Source organism: Lynx rufus, unplaced genomic scaffold, assembly GCF_022079265.1.
Source record: "Lynx rufus isolate CCGP_SWC_20201006 ecotype Redwood Valley unplaced genomic scaffold, mLynRuf1.p SCAF_24, whole genome shotgun sequence".
Taxonomy (NCBI): domain Eukaryota; kingdom Metazoa; phylum Chordata; class Mammalia; order Carnivora; family Felidae; genus Lynx; species Lynx rufus.
In genome coordinates, this window is record NW_025814839.1 from 13,735,860 (window position 1) to 13,754,376 (window position 18,517).

Here is an 18,517-nt window from a genome sequence, read left to right on the forward strand (position 1 = left end):
TCCTTGAAACTAGGGACAGGACGTTTCAAGCAGAACAAATGTCAAAAGAAGCAGAGTTATGGCGGGGAGCCAGCTGACCCCCAGCACCATGGTGCCCCCAGCAGGTGTGAGACCACATTTGCAGCCCTGGTGTGGCCTGAGGCTAGGGGTCTAGGGCTGGGAGGATGGCTTACACCCTGCAGCACACCCTCAGTGAGCTTCAGCCTTCACACTGTTCTGGGAGCGGAGGCTTTGGGTGCAAAGTAGAAGGGCCCTGGTGGCAGAGAGAACTGTGTGGAAGAAGATGGAGAGGCCCCAGCGGGCCCTGCTCCCCTGAGAACGGAAGGCCTAGGTGAGAGCTTCTGGGGTGGCCAAAGCTGGACTATCCGGCACTGCCTCTTTGGGGCTGCGGTCTTGAACTCAGGGAGCTGACTCTTGGTGTCACCCCAGCTCCCTAGGGATGGCCCCACATGAGGCTCAATGACCCCTGCCTGGGGTCATGTCTTCCCAGGATGGCACCCAGGAATTGGAGGGTGAGGTCTGGTGGAGGCCCTGGCCAGCCCCAGGGTCTCCGTTGAGTCCCTACCAGCAGGGCCGGACGTCTTCCCAGGGAGGTGCTGTGGGTCCCCAGGGTTAGGAGGTGGGGTGCCCACCATCCTCACCTCCCCTTTGTCGTCACAGGCCGCAGGGGACACACCCACCACCCCAAAGCACCCCAAGGACAGCCGAGAAAACTTCTTCCCTGGGGCTGGGGCTCCCACGGTTCCTGACCCTGTGCCCGCTGACACTCTCCAGCGGCCCGGTGACACTCACAACAAGCCTCGCCCGGTGCCAGCTGCCACCACGGCTATCATCCCCTGCCCTCCCTCAGCGTCGGCCTCCAGTCCAGACCCGTCCAAGGACCCTGGGCACCCCCGGCCACACAGGGCAGAGGCCACCCCCAGCATGACTTCCCTGGGCCCAGGTAAGTCCCAGCCCATCTCCTAGACAGCAAGGCCAGAGCTGGGCCCAGGCCCCTGCTACCAGCCAGCAACAAGTCCTACTCCTTGTGTGGAGAGTGTGGGTGGGGGAGGGAAGGTGGCCAGGGTGACCTCCAGCCTGGTGATCCTTGAGAAGCACATCTTGGGGGCCCTGGAGGGCAGGGGGCATGACCTGATGGAGTGCCCACCACTTTCTTGACCTTTCTCCCATCCAAAAAGGGACGTGATGATGGCAGTCCCCTCATAGGGGTGTGTGGCTAGGAGAGAGGGAGCCAGCACTAATAGTGATATGTTTACATGTAAACTTGATGAATAGATAGATAGGGATTCAGGAGAGGGGAGGGGTCTTGACCTTGGCTTATCAGAGATCTCACAGGCCTATGAGCTGTCCCTGAGCACATCTGTGGTGGGGAGCATTCCTGCGTAGGCCCCCTAGGGTAAGACAGATGGAACTAGCCAGCAAGGAGTGGGATAAAGCTCGTGGGTGGGCTTGTGAATTACAAAGGACAGAGGGCTCTGTCAGCCAGAGTCCTGGTTCCTTCTAAAACCCAGGATGCCCTTAGGAATGACAGCCTACTGGCAGGGGCAGCTGACAGACCAGCTTTCCAGGGAGGGGGCACTGAGGTGGCATCTCAAAGGTCAGCAGGCAAGGTGTCAGGCCTTCCCCTCACCCCGGCTCCTGGGACCAGCCTGCACCCTTGCTGAGGCCCTGCAGGGGCCTTTACTCTTGCAGGCTTATCAGTCTTCCGGGTCACAGTTCCATGCAGCCCTTCGGCCATTCAGCCTTGGCTGTGTCACTTCCTAGCCATTTTAATATCAGACCTGAGAGCTCCTGCCGTGGCTGGTCTGCCTGGGTGGGGACTGAGGGTGGCAGCCCTCCCTCCTTTCACTCTTTCCTACAGTTCTGGCATTAGGCGCTGATGTTTTCACCTGATGCTCATCCCCAGTTTGCTTTGAGAATCATGGAAGTGTAGGGACCATTTGCCCAGTCGGTTACAATTACCCTGGTTGTGGCCTCGTGAGATGAGGAATCACTTCCCTTAAGTCAGCTCCTGCAACCATTTGTTGTGAGGGGAGCCTCCGAAGGCTACAGGACCAGAGCAGTTGAAGGATTGTAAGTGGTGGTTCTACCACCAGGTGACCTTGGCTGTCCCTGCTCCCCTCTGTGTACCTTGTTGTGTCTCAGTTTCCAGCACACGGTGTGTCAGATGGAGGTGATACAGGTTTAGCACAGTGCTTGGCGGACAGCAAGCACAGCCCCGGGGTGGATTGTGGTGATTTCAAAGGGCAGCGACAGTGAGAGTCCACAGCCCAAGGAAATCACTCCCTCCCATGAAGTCGTGGCTCCCGCAAGGTGTCCCCCCGACCTTAGGCTGTCTTACCCTCCACCTGACTCTTGCCTCCATGGTGTTGTAGCTTCTGAGGATCAGAGCTGTCAGCTGGTCATCTGAATTCTCTCACATGGCTGGCACATCTCAGGTTCTCACCAGCTGTTGGCTGGAGGCCTCAGTTCCTCCACTGTGGGCCTCTCCGTAGGCTGCTGAGTGTCCCCACGTCATGGCTGCTGGCTTCCCCCCAGAGTCTAGGTCTAAAAGAGCGAGACCACTCAAAGGAAGCCTCAGTGTGCTGCATAACCTAATCTGGAAGTGAGTGACCATCACTGGTGTTGGCCACACGTAACTGGGTGCTAGGTGGGAAGGTTCCTTAGGGTCTAACAGGAGGCAGGGTCATCAGGGCCCTGGGAGCCTGGCTGCCTTCCTTCCGTCTCCTGCTCACCGCACCCCAGTCCCAAGCAGGCTCCAAACTATGATTTGCACTTTTTTCCCCTGTGTCGGATCAATGGAAGAGTGTATGTTTCCCGATGTGTTTTCTTCGTCCCGAAGAATTGATCCTTTTTTATTTTCTTCCCCAAAACTAAATAGCCTTTTGCTAGAATGGAACTCTTACATGACATCGGGGGTGGGGACGGCCCTGGGCTGAGAATATGTGCTGCATGGACCTGGCAGTGGAGTAGCCTCCTGACGGGCCAGGTGCTCAGCACATTCCCAAACCAGCCCTCTGCACTTGCACACCTGCCATGTGGAGTGACCTGCCGGCCTCTTGGGGCTGCCTCAGGATGTGCGAGCAGGTGGTGTTTGGCCGGTTGTGTTGGGGGGGGGCGTGCCCCTGATGATCCCCAGAATCCCCTGGAGTGGTGTCAGGGCCGTGCTGGGATGGGCACATCACCCAGAGCCCATCTCCCACCACCCCCAGAACAGGGAAAGCACCAGGAAGGAGCCATCCAGCAGGGTGACTGAGTGACCTGGCAGTGTGACCAGCATCTGCCTCTCCTGGTGACCAGCAGGCAGCCTGGAACCAGGCATAGGTTTGGATGGACAGGAAGGGTAGGCCTGCCCTGCAAAGGCACCCAGGAGGGTGTACACCTAGAGGGTGTACAGGGTGGTACCGAAGCCAGAGACGGCTACACGGGAAGTTGCAAGCCACCTAGGAGAGCAGGCTTGAGGACAGATCCTCTCAGGACATGTCCCCAAGGTGCGAGAGCACGGGGAAGGCAGCCTCCCCAAGGTGGACAGCCCTGCCCTTTACCCCCCACTCCCATGGTGCCCCTCACACAGGCCTCTGGCTCCAGCCAGGGGAAGGCGGCCAGCAGTGGCTGAGAGTGTCCGGTCCTGACTTGTCCCACCTGCTGCGGCCTGTGGATGGGCAGGAGTGGTCTCAAGCTTCTCTGGTCACTACCTGAGCCTCACCCAAACTACCCAGGCCATGCTGACCAGGGCCACCGGCCTCATGTGGTGGATCCATTCCCTTGCGGAGCTCAGGGTTGTTCGTGGACATCCAAGAAGCTCCTAGTCGTGTGTCTCCCACAGAGGGGGCCTGGCCCTGCCTCTTGCTGCCCGCTCCCCACCTCCTTGCTGAGCACGTGCTATCTCTTTGTTCGTTGGATATTTGCCCACTACAGGCCAGGACCTGGTTTGGTGCTAGAATAGTGCCTGGTCTACAGGTAAGTGAGGGTCCTTCTTGCTGAGGGGCCAGGCCTTCAGGAGCAGGGAAGTACATCAGGGAGGAAGAGTGGAGAGGGCACTGCAGGCCATGGGACCAGCCTGGTACAGAAAGCACCTGCCTGAGCAGGGTGCCCCCAGCCAGTGGGCTTAGCTGTAATGCCAGCCTCATGCCATCCCGAGAAGCCAGGAAAAGTCTGAGCCAGGGCTGGTGCTTCCAGGACACTGGTCCTTAGGGACCCAGTGCCCAGACCATGAGTCTGCCCCAGAGAGCAGGGAGAGTAGCCCGATAGCAAAGGACTCCAGCCTGGCCATATGTTTCCCACAGGCAGGGATCCTGAGACCAAGGAGGCCAGGGGGACCCAGATGGTCCTTCTCTTAAGGACCAGATGGTCCCCCAGGCCAATCCCCTCCCCCTCAGGCTCACCTGCAGCCCTCCTCACAGGGCCTCCAGGGTGGTGGTGGGGAGGGGAGGGGGCTGCCTGGCCTACAGAGCACTACCCTACCTGCTTAACACTCTCTGCTAGATGCCCCTGCCCGAGTGTCCCTTCACCTCATGGTGGCCCACCCAGAGGAAAGGCCTGGAAGGGGTGGACAGTCCCCTGGGATAGGAGAGAGCCAGCCTGACACCTGACCCCTCTGAGGGCAGCCCCAGGCCCTCCCTGCACCCTGCTCCCCCTGTCCTGCTCCTGTCCTGTAGATACCAATCAGCAAGGAAGCCAGCAGCCCTCCCAGCCCACCTAAGCAGCCGCTTTAGGCTCCTCGGCCAGGCCCTCAGGGAACAGCCCCACGAGAAGAGGTCGGACACAGGCAGGCAGGCAGGCAGAGCACTAGACCAGACACCCACCAAGTCTGCTTCATGAGTGCGTGCCCAGCCACAGCGAACCAAGTCCTGCACCAGCGGTGTGGGATTCCGGCTGCTGTCCCTGCTCCCCAGGTCCAGGGGGAAGTAGGAGGAGCCTTCCGAGGTACTCACCCCTGCCTGCCATAGTGTAGGGGGCTGGACGCTGGGACAAAGAAGCTGTGACCATGCCGGCCAGGCTGTGAGACCTGAGGAAGGGCGAGAGTGGCTCATGGCTTAGGTAGCCAGGGAATGCTCTGTCCTCTGGGAGCTGGAAGCCAACAGTGGGGAGGCCACGGCTGCTCAGTGGCCCAATCTTTGTCCCTGTCCCAGGAGCTGTCACTCCTGCCTTGTCAAGGCTGGGGTGGGGGCGGGGGTGGGGCTTTACCTGCTGGCGAAGGGGAAGGAAGGGTTCAGTGGGAAAGTGGGAGAGTAGAAGGGTTGCGGGGTGATGGCCATCTAGGCCCAAATAAAAAGGAAGAGGGGAGTGAGGGGAGGAAGGGAGCATGAGGAGGCAGGATGCGGGGGGAGGAGCTGCAGGGCACTGGAGGCAGGGCCTGGGGGGCTGGGAGCTGGTGGCCCGATGCTGACTAACGGCCTGGCTGGCGGCCATAGGCTCAGCCTATACCCCTCAGGCCCATCAGGCCTTGGCTGAAGGGAGGCCAGTTCCCGGCCCCTGCCTCATGCCAGGGAAGGTGTGGCCTGGCGGAAGGGCATGGTGCCAGCACACCGCTCTGTCCGCTTTGGTCTTAGCTGGTTGGTTTGGTTTTGGGTCCTGACCATGTTTCTGAGCACCACTCCAATAAGCTAGTGGGAAGAGCCCATGAGCCCACCTCTTAAAGTCCTGTGATAGTGTTTGATTGAGGGGGCTGGGGCCTCACAGTCCCCCGTGTTGCCCCTACCGTGTCGGGTACACAGTGGTCCCAGGTGGTGGGCCAGCCACACCAGCGTCCACGGGGGGCTGAGCGGTTTCCTGCCAGTACCAGCCCAGCCCTACCCATGCAGTTGTTCTAGAGAAGCCCCTGCCGGTCCCCTGGTGGGGGTGGCGAGCTGCCTCGGCCCGGGTCCCCTGCCAGGTGTCCCAGGGTGCAGGAGGGAGGGGCCCTGTCTTGCAGGCTGGGTGAGGGTTGTAACCTGCAGCCCTCCTGTGTCCCCACAGAGGGAGAAGAGTTGGCCGGAGGGGCAGAGGGCACGGGCTTCACGCCGCAGGAGCCACTGCACGGTGAGCAGGTGAAGACTGTTCCTGACAGCCCCTCGGCAGAGCCGCACTGCTGGCCCCCAGAGGCTGCGCCCCGGACAGGCGCCGAGCCCACCTGCAGCCAGGGTAAGACGAGCTGGGAGCAGCCAGGGTGGGCCTCACCTGGAAGGGTGGAGGGCGTCACAGGGTGACCAGCTGGCAGAGCAGGGCCCGGGGAGGACCCAGTCATGCTAAAGCACAGCGGAGAGGCAGCTGGGCAGGGAGGCCCAGAGTGGAGACCCCCTCGTTCTACCTCTGGCTCCACGGAGACTAGCGAGGGCGGGTGGCCAGCCCAAGCTGAGGCCGCTGAGTCCCAGAGAGGAGGCCCCCAGACAGGGCCAAGAGAGGGGTTGGCATGTGGGGGGAGGAGTCTGGGGCAGACAGAGGGGTGGCCAGCCTGGCCAGACAGTTGTCCATGTCCTAGTCATCCCTGTGGATAGAGCCCTTTCCCAACCAGCCAGCCCCCTGGGGACTCCTCAGGGTCCGGGATCTCACTGACCCTGCTCAGGACTGTAGGGCCTGGTACCAGCCAGAGGAAGCCAAGCATGGGCTTTTAAAGCCATTGGGACCTTGGAGGAATGTGGAGACCAGCCAGGCCGGCCCGGCGGCCCCTAGCTCTTGCAGCTTCACGGAGGCTGCCAGCCCCGGAAGTGCTGCCTCCAGCCTCCTGGGAGATGCAGCCCTGGAGCGGGAGTGGAAGTGAAGAAGTGAACGCCCTGGCGCTAGCTGAGTGACTGGCGACGGGCCCCGGTATCCTCCCTGTGGTGTGGACACCAGTAGGACAAGCATCCTAGGATTGTTGCAGGGATGCGGCCGTTAATGTGTGCACGGCGTCTGGAGGGCTGCTCCAGGGCCTTGCCTGTATCCGAGGCCCTGGACTCCCAGAGTGCACTGTGCTCCTTGGGCGGGGGCGGGGGGAGTCCCAGTCCCCAGACCTGGGCAGTCGTGGAGGCAGACACAGGAGGCCTGGAGCCTGCCAGCCAGCACAAACCAGAAGGCCAAGAGAAAGCACCCTCGGCCTGATGCAGCAGGAGGAGGCGTTCTGGGTGCCTCTGTTTTCCAGAGGGGAAACTGAGGCCCAAGCCAAGGAGGGGCAGGCAGGCCCAGGAGACTGTGAGCAAGGCTCAGCTCCCACTGTCCACCCCACAGTCACCAGCTCCAAGGTGCCCAGTGGTGCAAGTGCCCAGTCACCCGAGGGCCCCCCCAACAAGGCAGAGCCCGGCCGGGCCAAGTCGCGCCTCCTCCCCAGCATGCCAAAGCTGGTCATCCCCTCAGCTGCCACCAAGTTCCCCCCTGAGATCACCGTCACGCCGCCCACCCCGACCCTGCTCTCGCCCAAAGGCAGCATCTCGGAGGAGACCAAGCAGAAGCTGAAGGTGACCACGGGTGCCGAGTGGGGGGCATGGGCGGGACGTGGGCTATATAGGGGGACCTGGGGCCAGGCCTGGGCCACCCCTGACCAGTGCCCTGCCCGCTCTGTGTGCAGTCGGCCATCCTATCTGCCCAGTCGGCCGCCAACGTGAGGAAGGAGAGCCTGTGCCAGCCGGCCCTGGAGGTCCTGGAGACGTCAAGCCAGGAGTCCTCGCTGGAGAGTGAGACGGACGAGGATGATGACTACATGGACATCTAAAGCGTGGGGCCGTCCCTCCGCCCCCTGGCCCAAGCCCCTCAGCTGCACGGGGCCCAGGCAGAGCACCATTCCCCACACAGACCCCAGTCCGCCCAGCCTCCCTCCCTTGCGGTATCCTCCCCTCCCGCCTGGGCCGTGGTCTGTCCCCACCACATGGGCTCCCGGAAGAGGCCAAGCTTGGCCACGTGAAGACAGCCGCAGTTCGCACAGCGGGGCTCGCAACCTTTTCTATGAGACGTTGACTTTGTATAACCGTGTCCACGCCCAGCCTAGGTGGCCGTGTCCACACCTTGATGCCCGGATGAGCCGGGCTTTGCCTGTGTCATAGTGGAGGGGTCATTTAGGGTTGGGCTCGCCCCACTCCCTTTTTCTGGTTTCTTTTCTAATAAAGATGGAACAGTTGTCTTTGCCTCTTTGTTCAACCCCGGGGGCTTGCTGTCCAGGGTTTCTGGGCCCTTCTCCCCATAGATCAGGGCCCAGCCCTTGGGCATCCCAGGAGCAGGCAGGGGCTGGGCAGGCAGTGAGTCAGTGTGGAGAAGTGAGCACAGGCCAAGCAGGGCAGACCCTCTGTGTGGGACTGGAGTCGGGCGTGGAAGGGGCCTCAAGAGCATCCCCGAAGGGCTCAGTGTCGGGGGGTGCCCCTCTGGAATATGGGCAGGGGTGGGTGGAGGAGGCTGCAGGGAGCAGGTCGTGCCAGGCCTCACCGAGAAACTGTCTTGTGATGGGTGCCCAATGCAGAGGCCCCTGAGAGGCAAGGTCAGTGTCAGGAAGTGGGAGGTGGGGCTGGCAGGGAAGGTACTTACACCCCAGCACACTTGCCTTCCAATGAACTGGCCATGCAGTTGTGGGGCTCAGTGCAACATGTAACTGGGGCTCCTGTTCAAAAATTAATTTTCTAAAGGTGACAGCAGAGCATTATGCAAGCCCGCGATGCTGGCTCTGCTCTTTCAAGGCTCTGAGTACGTCTGTTTTGGGGAGGCACAAGTTGCAGGGGCCGCAACCTGCCCTTTACACTGTCAAACCCCTCAGTGCCTTGGGGACCCAGCTGTCACCCCCCACAGCTCTGGGCTGGCCCTGCCCCCAGGGGTCTCCCTGAAAAGCTGTCCAGGATGGAGACGGGGACGCTCCTTGCTGCCCTGTGCCCCTCATGGGCTGGGCACTGCCAGGATCCCCAGCCCAAGGCTGGCAGAGCCATCATGGGGACACAGCAGCACAGCAGCCTTGGGGAGGTCCTCACCAAAACGTCCCTAAACCCAGGTTCTTTGCCGGGCGAGAGCAGGGCAGGGGTAGCGGTTACTCAGTTGATGCCCCTCTCCCCAAATTCCTACCTTCTCTTCTTCTCAGACCGGAGTGCCCAGAAAGAGTTCTGGGAATAACGCAGCAGTCTCCCAGTGCTTCCTGGCTCTCAGACCCCCAAGGACACCTGGGACCCATCCTGGAATCATTCCTATCCTCTTCCTTCCCCTGACGTGCCACAAGGAGCACCCTCGCCCCAGGGCCTGGGATGAGCCCCAGCACTAGCCATCAGCACCCACCTAGAGAGGTGCCGTGAGCTCCCAGCAACCAAGTTGGGAGATGTAGCTCCTGACCACCCCAACTGGCTTCCCTGATGCCTATAGGAGCCTCCTTTCCAGAGAAACTGCAGGCCAGATGAGAAGGGGGGTTGCCCAGGGAAGGGAGGCTGGCCAGACCGCAGGAGCTGAGGAGGGTCGCTGGATGGCCCTAAGCTCATAGCCCCCACCAGCTTCAGTTCCCTTCTTCTGGGGATGTATCCCCTTTGGACGGACACCTTTAGAAGCTGCCTCTGGGGAGACAACCGTCTGTCGGTCTGGACACCCAGCCCAGATGGCAGGGTCCAAGTGAGTCCCAGGCCTGGGACGGGAGAGGGGTCTCCAGGAAGCTGCCTGGGGCCTAGCCCAGCACTGCAGCCTCTCCCAGTGATCCCACCTATCCACACCAGGACCTCAGTTTCCTTCCTTGCACAGTGAGAAGGGAGAACAATGAAAAGATAATGCAAATTCTCTGAATGACTGCCAGGGGTGGGCGGGGTTGGGTGGCTCTTCTCCCAGTCTCCCTGCCCTGTTTCATAGGCCAGCCCCACTCCGGGGATTCCAGACCAGGGGGTTCTGGTCTCAGCCTCTAACCCCACTGTTAACCTGCCCTGGCCAGGCTTCCTCCCACAGCCTTCGCCCCCTCCCTCAGAAAGGGATCCCCTCCTCCCCTCCCTCCTTCAGTACCCACACAAGCCAGTGATCAGCAGGAAGTTACTTGCTCCCTCTCCCTGCCAGGCTTGGGGGAGGAATTGGGACTACCTGCTCCCGGCGGGGAAGCTGAGGCAGGGAGCTGGGAGATCTGGGGCTGAGGGCCCCCAGGGCGCTGGAATCCAGAGATTCTAAGGACCACCTGGCCTAACCCACCGGGCCAAGTCCCATCCCCAGCGGAGCCCCACCCTGGCCGCCCGCCCCGGGGCTTGACCTGGGGTGGGATCCGGTGGTCTAGGTTGGGTTGTGGCCTCTGGACATCCAGATCCCCGAGTGCCAGAGAGGTCCAATAGCTGGAGGCTCGGGCCCCCTCCCCTGCGTCCTGGGCTGGCGGGCCAGGAATGTGCTAACAGCGCAGGTTGGGCCCTACCGGCCCACGAGGGCACCTGTGGACTTTGAGAGGGGAACCGGGTGGGGTGGGGTGGGGCGGGGCAGGACGAGACGGGACGGGGCGGGGCGGCTGCGCTGTGTGCGGGGCGGGCGGGGCCAGGCCAGTGGGGAGTGAGCCGGCCTGCAGGCTCCCAGCCACTGCTGCGCTGCAGGCTGCAGACTCAGGCCGCACCATGAAGCTGCCCCTCCTGCTCTGGGCCCTGCTGCTGCTGCTGCTGGCGACAGTCCCAGGCCCAGGCCCCGGGCCTGCAGCAGGTACGCCCCGACCCTGCCCTTCTTGCCTCTGTCCGTCTGTCTGTCTGCCTGCTGCAGCCAGGCCCAGGGCGGACACCCCTCTGCTCAGCCTCCTCCATCTGTCAGGCCATCTGGAACTGTACTGGGGGTTGTGAGAAGAAATTCTGGGGATCCTAGGGTCCAGGGGCTGCTGGCAGGATGGAGAGTCAGCTGTGCCCACCCTAAACCCGATAGGAGCTGGGAGGTGCTGGCTGCCTGGGAGGGAAGTGGTCTAGAGGAGAGTGGTGGGCTCAGGAGAGCCCTTGGCCTGCACGAGGATGTGCTCACACGTGGAGGACCCCCAGTCCCACTAAGCCCCCTGTCAGGCAAGAGGAAGGATTGTGGGTCCTTATTAGGGTGGGGCTGAACCTGAGAAATCTGGGGGAAAGCTCCTACTCCAGAGCCTCAGGCTGGACTGGGCTGGAAGTGACAGGCTCCCCAGCCCCCCACCCCACCCCTATCTCCCATCTTGGGTAAAAGCCACCACCCTTCTGCCACTTATCTCACTTACTGGCATCACTCAGCCTCCTCCCCCACTCCCTTGAGCCATCACATCCTCCCTCCGTCAATAAATGTTTATTGACGCTCTTGAGTGCCAAGCCCTGCACTGGGTGAAATGGGGTCACTGGGGTGGCTCAGGTCCAGTCCCAGCCCTTGACTGGCCCTCTTTGATAGGGTCACAGGGAAAGGCCAGGTGGGACGGGTGATCCTGCCTTGGCATCTGTACCCCAGCTCAGTCTCCACCCTCCAATCTGCCCAGCCACGTCCCGCCGCAGAGGGATGGATTCCCTGAAAATATGGCCCTGTCATAGGTCCCCATGGTGGTAAGAGCCTAGGCCTGATGTCCACAGCCCCACACCAAACCAGCCTCTCCTTCACACTGGCCCTGCTGGGCCCTCTGCTGGAGATGTCCTTCCACTCCCCTCAGAGGAAGGGAGCACCCCTTGCCCTCTCCCCTAAGGGTGGGGCTCCTTCGGGGGCCACGGTCGGTGAGCTGGTGCTGCCTGGCGAAGTGAGATGGAGCACGCCAAGCCCGGACATCAGCCCTTGCCAGGCCTCCAATGGGCCTCTTAGTAGCTACCTTCCCAGACCCCAGACTGTCCTCCAGGCTCGGTCTATTGACCCTTCAGTGAATAGAGAAGGGTCCCCCGCCCACGTCAAGGGCTCAGCCACTGCTGGCCATCTGAGGCTGTGGTCTTCCAGGACTTGGTGGCAGAAGGTCATTCCTGCCCAGGGGGCTCCTCTTGATACTGCAAAAGTTTGTCTAGAGACATTTCCCCTTATCTTTTCTTGTTCTAGCTAATCATTCAGGCAACTGCTAGATCATTTGTACCAAGAATCCCTCCCCCACAGGCCCTGTGGGTTTCCACTGTGTTCCCTTGGTGGGTAGTGCGATCCCGGCTGGCATTCTCCTGGGGATGCTTCTCTCTAATGGGCTCCAGGAAAATAAATTCGAGGCCTGCCCGTGGGGCAGCCAGGCACTCAGGGCCCTCCCTCTCCTCCAGGTGCCAAGGGGACCTGCTCCCACCGCTGTGGAGACCGGGATGGGCTCTGCTCCTGCCACCCAACCTGTTCCGGCCTGAACACCTGCTGCTCGGACTTTCGGGACTTCTGCCTGGAAATCTCGCCCTACTCCGGCTCTATGATGGGTGGCAAGGACTTTGTAGTGCAGCACCTCAACTGGTTTAACCCCACTGATGGTGTGATCTGCAGGTGGGAGGCCCGAGGGGCTCCCTGCATGCTGGGGACCCAGGGACAGCTGGCTGGTTGGGTCCCCCAGGGAGGAGGTCAGGAGCCCAGGCCTCGGAGAGGGTCAGCCCACCCTGGCCCAGGCTTTCCTGCCACCTCCGGCCCCCCACAGGTTTAAAGAGAGCATCCAGACCCTCGGGCACGTGGACTCCTCTGGACATGTGCACTGTGTGTCACCCTTGCTGTATGAGACGGGCCGTATCCCCTTCACACTCTCGATGGACAATGGTCGCTCCTTCCCGCGTTCGGGCACCTGGCTGGCCGGTGAGCCCCAGCTTCCTGGGCCTCGGTTCCCCAACAGGGACTTTCCCTAGCGCTAATCTATGCACACCTTGCTTGCCAACCATGCCCTGCTTCTCTGGCTTAACCAGTCCCTTTGGAGGCGCGCCCGACCACAGGGGCGTGGGTTCTCCAGCTCCTCTCCCCACCCCCTGACGTCCACACAGGGGACCCAGCCCAGAGGGAGTGGGGGCTTCAGGAGTCCCCAGCCAGGCCAGGGGACGGGGGAAGCCAGGTGGAGACCTGGGCAACAGAGGGCAGCCTCTCCCATGGCCTCTGTCCTTTCCTCACTTAAGGGTCTGGGGGAGTCATTGTTCTAATGGGACTGCTACGCTTTATCCTTGGGAGGCACCCCCAGCTCTCAGAGCCCCTGGGCCTCGGGCCTCCGCTCACCCCTCCCCTCCCACCCAGTGCACCCCAGCAAAGTGTCGGAGACAGAGAAGAGCCAGCTGGTGAATGAGACGCAATGGCAATACTATGGCACTGCTGACACCACAGGGAACCTCACCCTGACCTGGCAAGCCTCGGCTCTGCCCACGGAGACTGTCACCATCGAGCTGTGGGGTTATGAGGAGACAGGTGAGGTCGGCCAATGGCTGGACTGACGGAGGAGCTCTGTAGGCCAGTAGGGTTGGGAGTTTGGGGCTTGCAGAGGTGGGAGAAAGAGAATTCCAGGTAGGGCCAAATCCCAGGTGGGGATTTCGAGCAAGAAAAGTACAGGCAAGAAAGGGGACTGGGTGGGAGTGGGGTGGGGGAGGGGAGGCTGGGGACCCCTAGCTGTTTGGGGTCCAGCTCCGGGAAGCAGGTATGGACATCCCCAGCTCTGGGAAACAGAAAAGCTTGCTCCGCCCATCCTCTCCAAGCCCCTGGACTGCTAGCCTGGCCTCGAGCATGGGCTGTGACCCTAGCGTGGGGGAGGAGGAGATGGTGGTCACTTGAGCCAGGGTCCTTGCTGGAGCAGCAGGGCAGGCCTTCCTATGGGAATCATCTGTTTATCTGTCCATCTGTCAGGCTGCCCTGTGCATGCTAGGGAACTGGTCTCTCCTCTGCCTCGGGGCTCTTTGGAGGAGCCCCAGCGCTGAAAAAGGCCTTTTCTCCCTCAGGGAAGCCATATTCAGGGGAGTGGACAGCAAAGTGGTCATACCTGTACCCTTTGGTCACAAACATCCCCAACTCCGGCTTCTTCACCTTCACTCCAAAACCCGCACCTCAAAAATACCAGAGATGGGAAGTGGGTGCACTTCGGATCATCAACAGCAAATACTACGCGGGAGAGAAGTAAGGGCCAGCGGCCATGAAGAGGACGGGCTGGCGGGTCTGTCCGCGGCTCCTCCCTGTGCTGCACAGGGAAGCCAGAGCTGGGGGTGGGGAGGGTGGGTGTAGCCCTCAGTGAGTGCGTGGCCCCCGCAGGGATGTGCACGCACTCTGGAGCAACGAGCACGCGCTGGCCTGGCACCTGGGTGACGACTTCCAGGAGGACCCTGTGGCCTGGGCCCGCGCCCAGTGCCTGGCCTGGGAGGAGCTGGAGGACCAACTGCCCAACTTCCTGGAGGAGCTGCCTGACTGCCCCTGCACGCTGGCTCAGGCCCAGGCTGACTCTGGCCGCTTCCATGTAAGCCCTTACCCGGGTCAGGGCACGGGAGATGTTGGGGGCAGGTGGGGCCAGCTGTCCCCACTACACGCACGGTGGCACCCGCCCAGGAGGTGGGGTGGGGAAGTAGAGGCCCTTGGGAGGTGCGGCTGGGGTCTGAGGGCCCTCAGGGGTTGACTCCCAGCGAGGGGCTGATGGAGCCTGAGGCCAGCCCCGGTGACAGCAACATCCTGCTCTGTAGACAGACTACGGCTGTGACATTGAGCGTGGCAGCGTGTGTACCTACCATCCGGGTGCCGTGCACTGCGTGCGCTCCGTGCAAGCCAGGTGAGCCCCGCAGCGGGAGGCTGGGGCAGGGGGCAGGGCTGTGGGGCACGGTCCCCACAGCAGCCCTGACCCGTCCCCCCACCCCACCCCCCCCAGCCCCCGGTACGCCTCTGGCCAGCAGTGCTGCTACACGGCGGCAGGCACACAGCTCCTGACGGCTGACTCAACTGGTGGCAGCACCCCGGACCGTGGCCACGACTGGGGTGCGCCCCCATTCCGCACACCACCCCGTGTGCCTGGTCTCTCCCATTGGCTCTACGATGTCATCAGTTTCTACCACTGCTGTCTGTGGGCACCCGACTGCTCCCGATACATGCGGCGACGGCCCTCCAGTGACTGTCGAAGCTACCGGCCACCGCGCCTAGGTGGGTGCCAGCCGCGGCTGGGCCCCGAGCAGGGCCAGGCCAGGCAGGCCCACCTGACCCTCTGCTCTCCCCAGCCTCTGCCTTCGGGGACCCACACTTCATCACTTTCGATGGTGCCAACTTCACGTTCAACGGGCGTGGCGAGTACGTGCTGCTGGAGGCGACGCTGACCAACCTAAGGGTGCAGGGGCGGGCCGAGCCCGGGACAACGCCTGAGGGTGAGGCCGGGGCCCGTGGGCCCTGGGTGGCTCAGGGTCATCCCGGGAGGGAGGCTGGAGCTGAGCAGACAGTGTTCTGCACCTGCCACCCCAGGCACGCGGGACCGAGGCACAGGGCTGACGGCCGTGGCTGTCCAGGAGGGCAACTCGGATGTGGTAGAGGTCCGGCTGGCTGGCGGGGCAGGGGTCCTACAAGTGCTGCTGAACCAGGAGGTGCTCAGCTTCACCGAGCAGAGCTGGATGGACCTGAATGGTGAGTGAGACGGCCCGGGAGCTTCAGCGGGCCACTTGCACACCGTTTCCCTCTCGCCGGAGCCGCCATCCCTCTCGCTGGCCCTGGGGTTCAGAGCACGGGTGCAGGGATGGAGGCCTCTCGCTATGATCCACATGCTGTCCCCACTGTGCCCAGCCTCGTGGTGCACCAGTCAGCCCCACCCCTGCACCCCACGCTGAGGGGCCCGGCACAGTGGACACATGCCCCCAGCCCACGGCTGTCTGTGGGCAGATGAGGCTCTAGGCCTCTGATAGTGAGGTGTAGCCAGGGGACCTGGTCTGATCTCATGCTTTCATATGGAGCCCCAGACACATGTGGTCAGAACCCTGAGCCGCCAGGACAGTAGGACTTGGAGCTGGAAGCTACAGTGATAGGAATCACCTGCGTCAAGGACACTGGCTGGCCCTGAGGGCTAAGGAGCAGCCACCTGCCCGACCGCCTTCCCTGGTGGTGCTCCCTCAAGGAACTGAGCTAATGAAATGATTTGCAGCTGGGGGGGAGGGTACCTGGGATGGGCCCTGCTGCTGCTGAGGGTGCAGGGACCCCCAGGAAGGGTGGGGGTGGGCATGGCTGCTGCCTCCTCAAGGAGCGAGGACTGACAGGTGACCCCACATGCAGGGCCTCGGCATGAGGGGTCCCTTCAGAGCCTGGGCCCTTCATATTGGTGTGGGGGTCCCAGTACAGGTGTTGGCACGGGGTGAGAGGGTGTCCCAGCGGGCCCTGGGGACGCCCTCCCCTTCCCTGAAAGCCCATGAATGCTGACCCACTCATTCTGGGGCTGTGGAGTCCCAGCACGGTACCCTCAGTGGGCAACGCTGACCCCAACTCCACTGTGCCCAGGTATGTTCCTGTCAGCAGCTGCCGGGGACAGCGTATCCATCATGCTGTCATCGGGGGCTGGCCTGGAGGTCAGTGTCCAGGGTCCATTCCTGAGTGTGGCTGTCCTCCTGCCCGAGAAGTTCCTCACCCACACACAAGGCCTCCTCGGCACACTCAATGATGACCCCACGGATGACTTCACCCTGCGCAATGGGAAGGTCTTGCCCCTCAGCTCCAGTTCCCGAGAGCTGTTCCGCTTTGGGGCCGACTGTGAGTGACCACGAGGCACACACTGGGGGTGGGGGTGGGGGGACAGTCACTGGAAGTGAAGGGGGGAGACTCCGGACTCTTGACCACCAGCAAGACCTGCTGCGTGTCTCCCCAGGGGCCGTGGAGAACGCCTCCTCCCTGCTCACCTATGACTCCTGGTTCCTGGTTAACAACTTCCTGTACCAGCCCAAGCATGACCACACCTTTCAGCCCCTGTTCCCCGAGGAGACCACCCCCAACCCCAGCCAGGCGACTGAGGCTGCTGAATTGTGTGGGGACAACCATTTCTGCAGATTTGATGTAATGGCCACTGGGAGCCTGAGTGTGGGCAATGCCACACGGATGGCCCATCAGTGGCACCAGCATCGTGTGCAAAGCCTGAAGCCTGGTGAGGGCGTCTGGGGGCACAGGCAAGGGGGTGGGCACCTTACGCTGGGACAAGGCCTCCTAGGCTGGCAGCTGCCAGGGGGCAGGGTAGCCAGTGGCTTAAACCTGTGGTCTGTTTCTGGTCCCCTACCCCAGTGAGATCCTGTGGCTGGCTAGCTCCGCCCCCCAACGGGCTCAAGGAAGGTATCAGCTACCTGATGGGCTCCACTGTCCACTTCCACTGCAATAGCGGCTACAGCCTGGTTGGGGCAGAGGCCAGCACCTGCCAAGCTGATGGCACCTGGTCCAGGCCCACCCCGGTGTGCCAGCCAGGTGAGGATGCCCTGCCCACCTGGCCCCCCTAGCCCCCCCCCTGCCCCCCGCCCTCGGGCAGCCCTCACTGCTCTGCCCTGTCGCCAGGACGGAGCTACGCGGTGCTGCTGAGCATCATCTTTGGAGGCCTGGCAGTGGTGGCTCTGGTTGCACTCGTCTACGTGCTGCTGCGCCGCAGGAAGAGCAACATGTAAGACCCCACCCACCCAGACCTGGGTTTCCACCAGCAGGACCCTGGTCCGTGCCCCTCCTTGGCTCTCCTAAGACTCTATGCCTGCTCTAGACAATGTCTCTGTTGCAGGGCCAGCTGGGGTTCACAGCCCTGAGGGGAGCACATCTGACCAGCAGCAGGAGCCACATGGGGCCACCCTGGAGCCAAGACCAACCTCCCAGGAGAAAGCCCCAAACCTCTGAGAACATGCACCTCACTAATTTGCTCCTCAAATCCCTAGCACCATCCACCTGGGACCCTGGACAACCGATGCCTGAGCCTTTAATGCCCATGGACCTGAGGACTGGTGACCTGCTCTGTCACCTCAGACCTGGACACCCGGCTCTAACCGTGCAGTTCCTGAGACCAACACCTGGTGCTCTAGCCCCTAGACTCCATACCCTTGAATTCTAATACCTGTTGCTAGAGACCCAGTACTCCGGCACCTGAAACTCAAATGCCAGTACCTCAGATCCCGTGTCTGATGACCCTGACCCCTGATATACTGAGACCTGGTGCCTCAACACGGGAGCCCTAATGCCCAGCTGTCTTGATTGCTGAACTTGCCCCAGCCTGAGTGGGAGAGGCTCAGTGTGTGGAGAGGCCTCAGCACACCCTAGTGGAGAGTCACTCTGAACTCCAGGCTTGTAATTCCAACCGTTCTGGAATGTCACTTGAAATACCACCCCTACCTGTACCAGGAGAAAACAAACCTGTGGTGCCCCCTCCCTTGTGTCCTGGTGCTCATGCTGTGCTTCAGTTCCAGTTCCAGAGAGTTCCATGGTTGCCTTGTGGGGTCAAAAGCACCCAGGGCAACCCAGATCTGAGTCCTTCATCCACTGGCAAGCCACCTGGGGCATGTCCCTCTCCAGCCTGTCTCCATCTGAAAAGCAGGATTGCGAACAGTGTCTGTTTTGTGGGTTGAGGACAAAGGACAGTGTCTGCAAAGGGTTCATCATGGATGCCATGCCGGGTACCCAGGAATTGGGATGGGCCAGCACAGTCACCTGCCCCAGCATCGCCCTGAAGGCAGTGACTGGTAGTTCCCGACCAGAGCCCATGTTCTGGGTCCCTGGGCACTTTACCCAGGAGTGCCCAGGAACTGGTCATGGAGCACAGGCCTCC

General features: G+C 62.0%; 2 protein-coding genes across 2 annotated transcripts in view; both read left to right on the forward strand.

The window, feature by feature from the left end:
• CABIN1 (calcineurin binding protein 1) overlaps positions 1–8,068 on the forward strand; it is a 154,584-nt gene extending 146,516 nt beyond the window's left edge. The window contains exons 34-37 of the mRNA XM_047088073.1: positions 661–943; positions 5,959–6,123; positions 7,186–7,412; positions 7,523–8,068. Coding sequence (XP_046944029.1) covers positions 661–943; positions 5,959–6,123; positions 7,186–7,412; positions 7,523–7,666 — 819 coding nt within the window. The 3' untranslated portion in view covers positions 7,667–8,068. The remainder of the gene's footprint in view (positions 1–660; positions 944–5,958; positions 6,124–7,185; positions 7,413–7,522) is intronic.
• Positions 8,069–10,490: 2,422 nt separating this feature from the next.
• SUSD2 (sushi domain containing 2) lies at positions 10,491–18,127 on the forward strand. Its single transcript, XM_047088179.1, has 15 exons — positions 10,491–10,572; positions 12,096–12,303; positions 12,452–12,603; positions 13,030–13,197; positions 13,722–13,896; positions 14,029–14,230; positions 14,451–14,536; positions 14,633–14,901; positions 14,976–15,119; positions 15,214–15,372; positions 16,234–16,482; positions 16,598–16,870; positions 17,005–17,181; positions 17,269–17,371; positions 17,483–18,127. The coding sequence occupies exons 1-15, from the start codon at positions 10,491–10,493 to the stop codon at positions 17,505–17,507; spliced, it is 2,472 nt and encodes an 823-aa protein (XP_046944135.1). The 3' UTR covers positions 17,508–18,127.
• Positions 18,128–18,517: the final 390 nt, after the last annotated feature.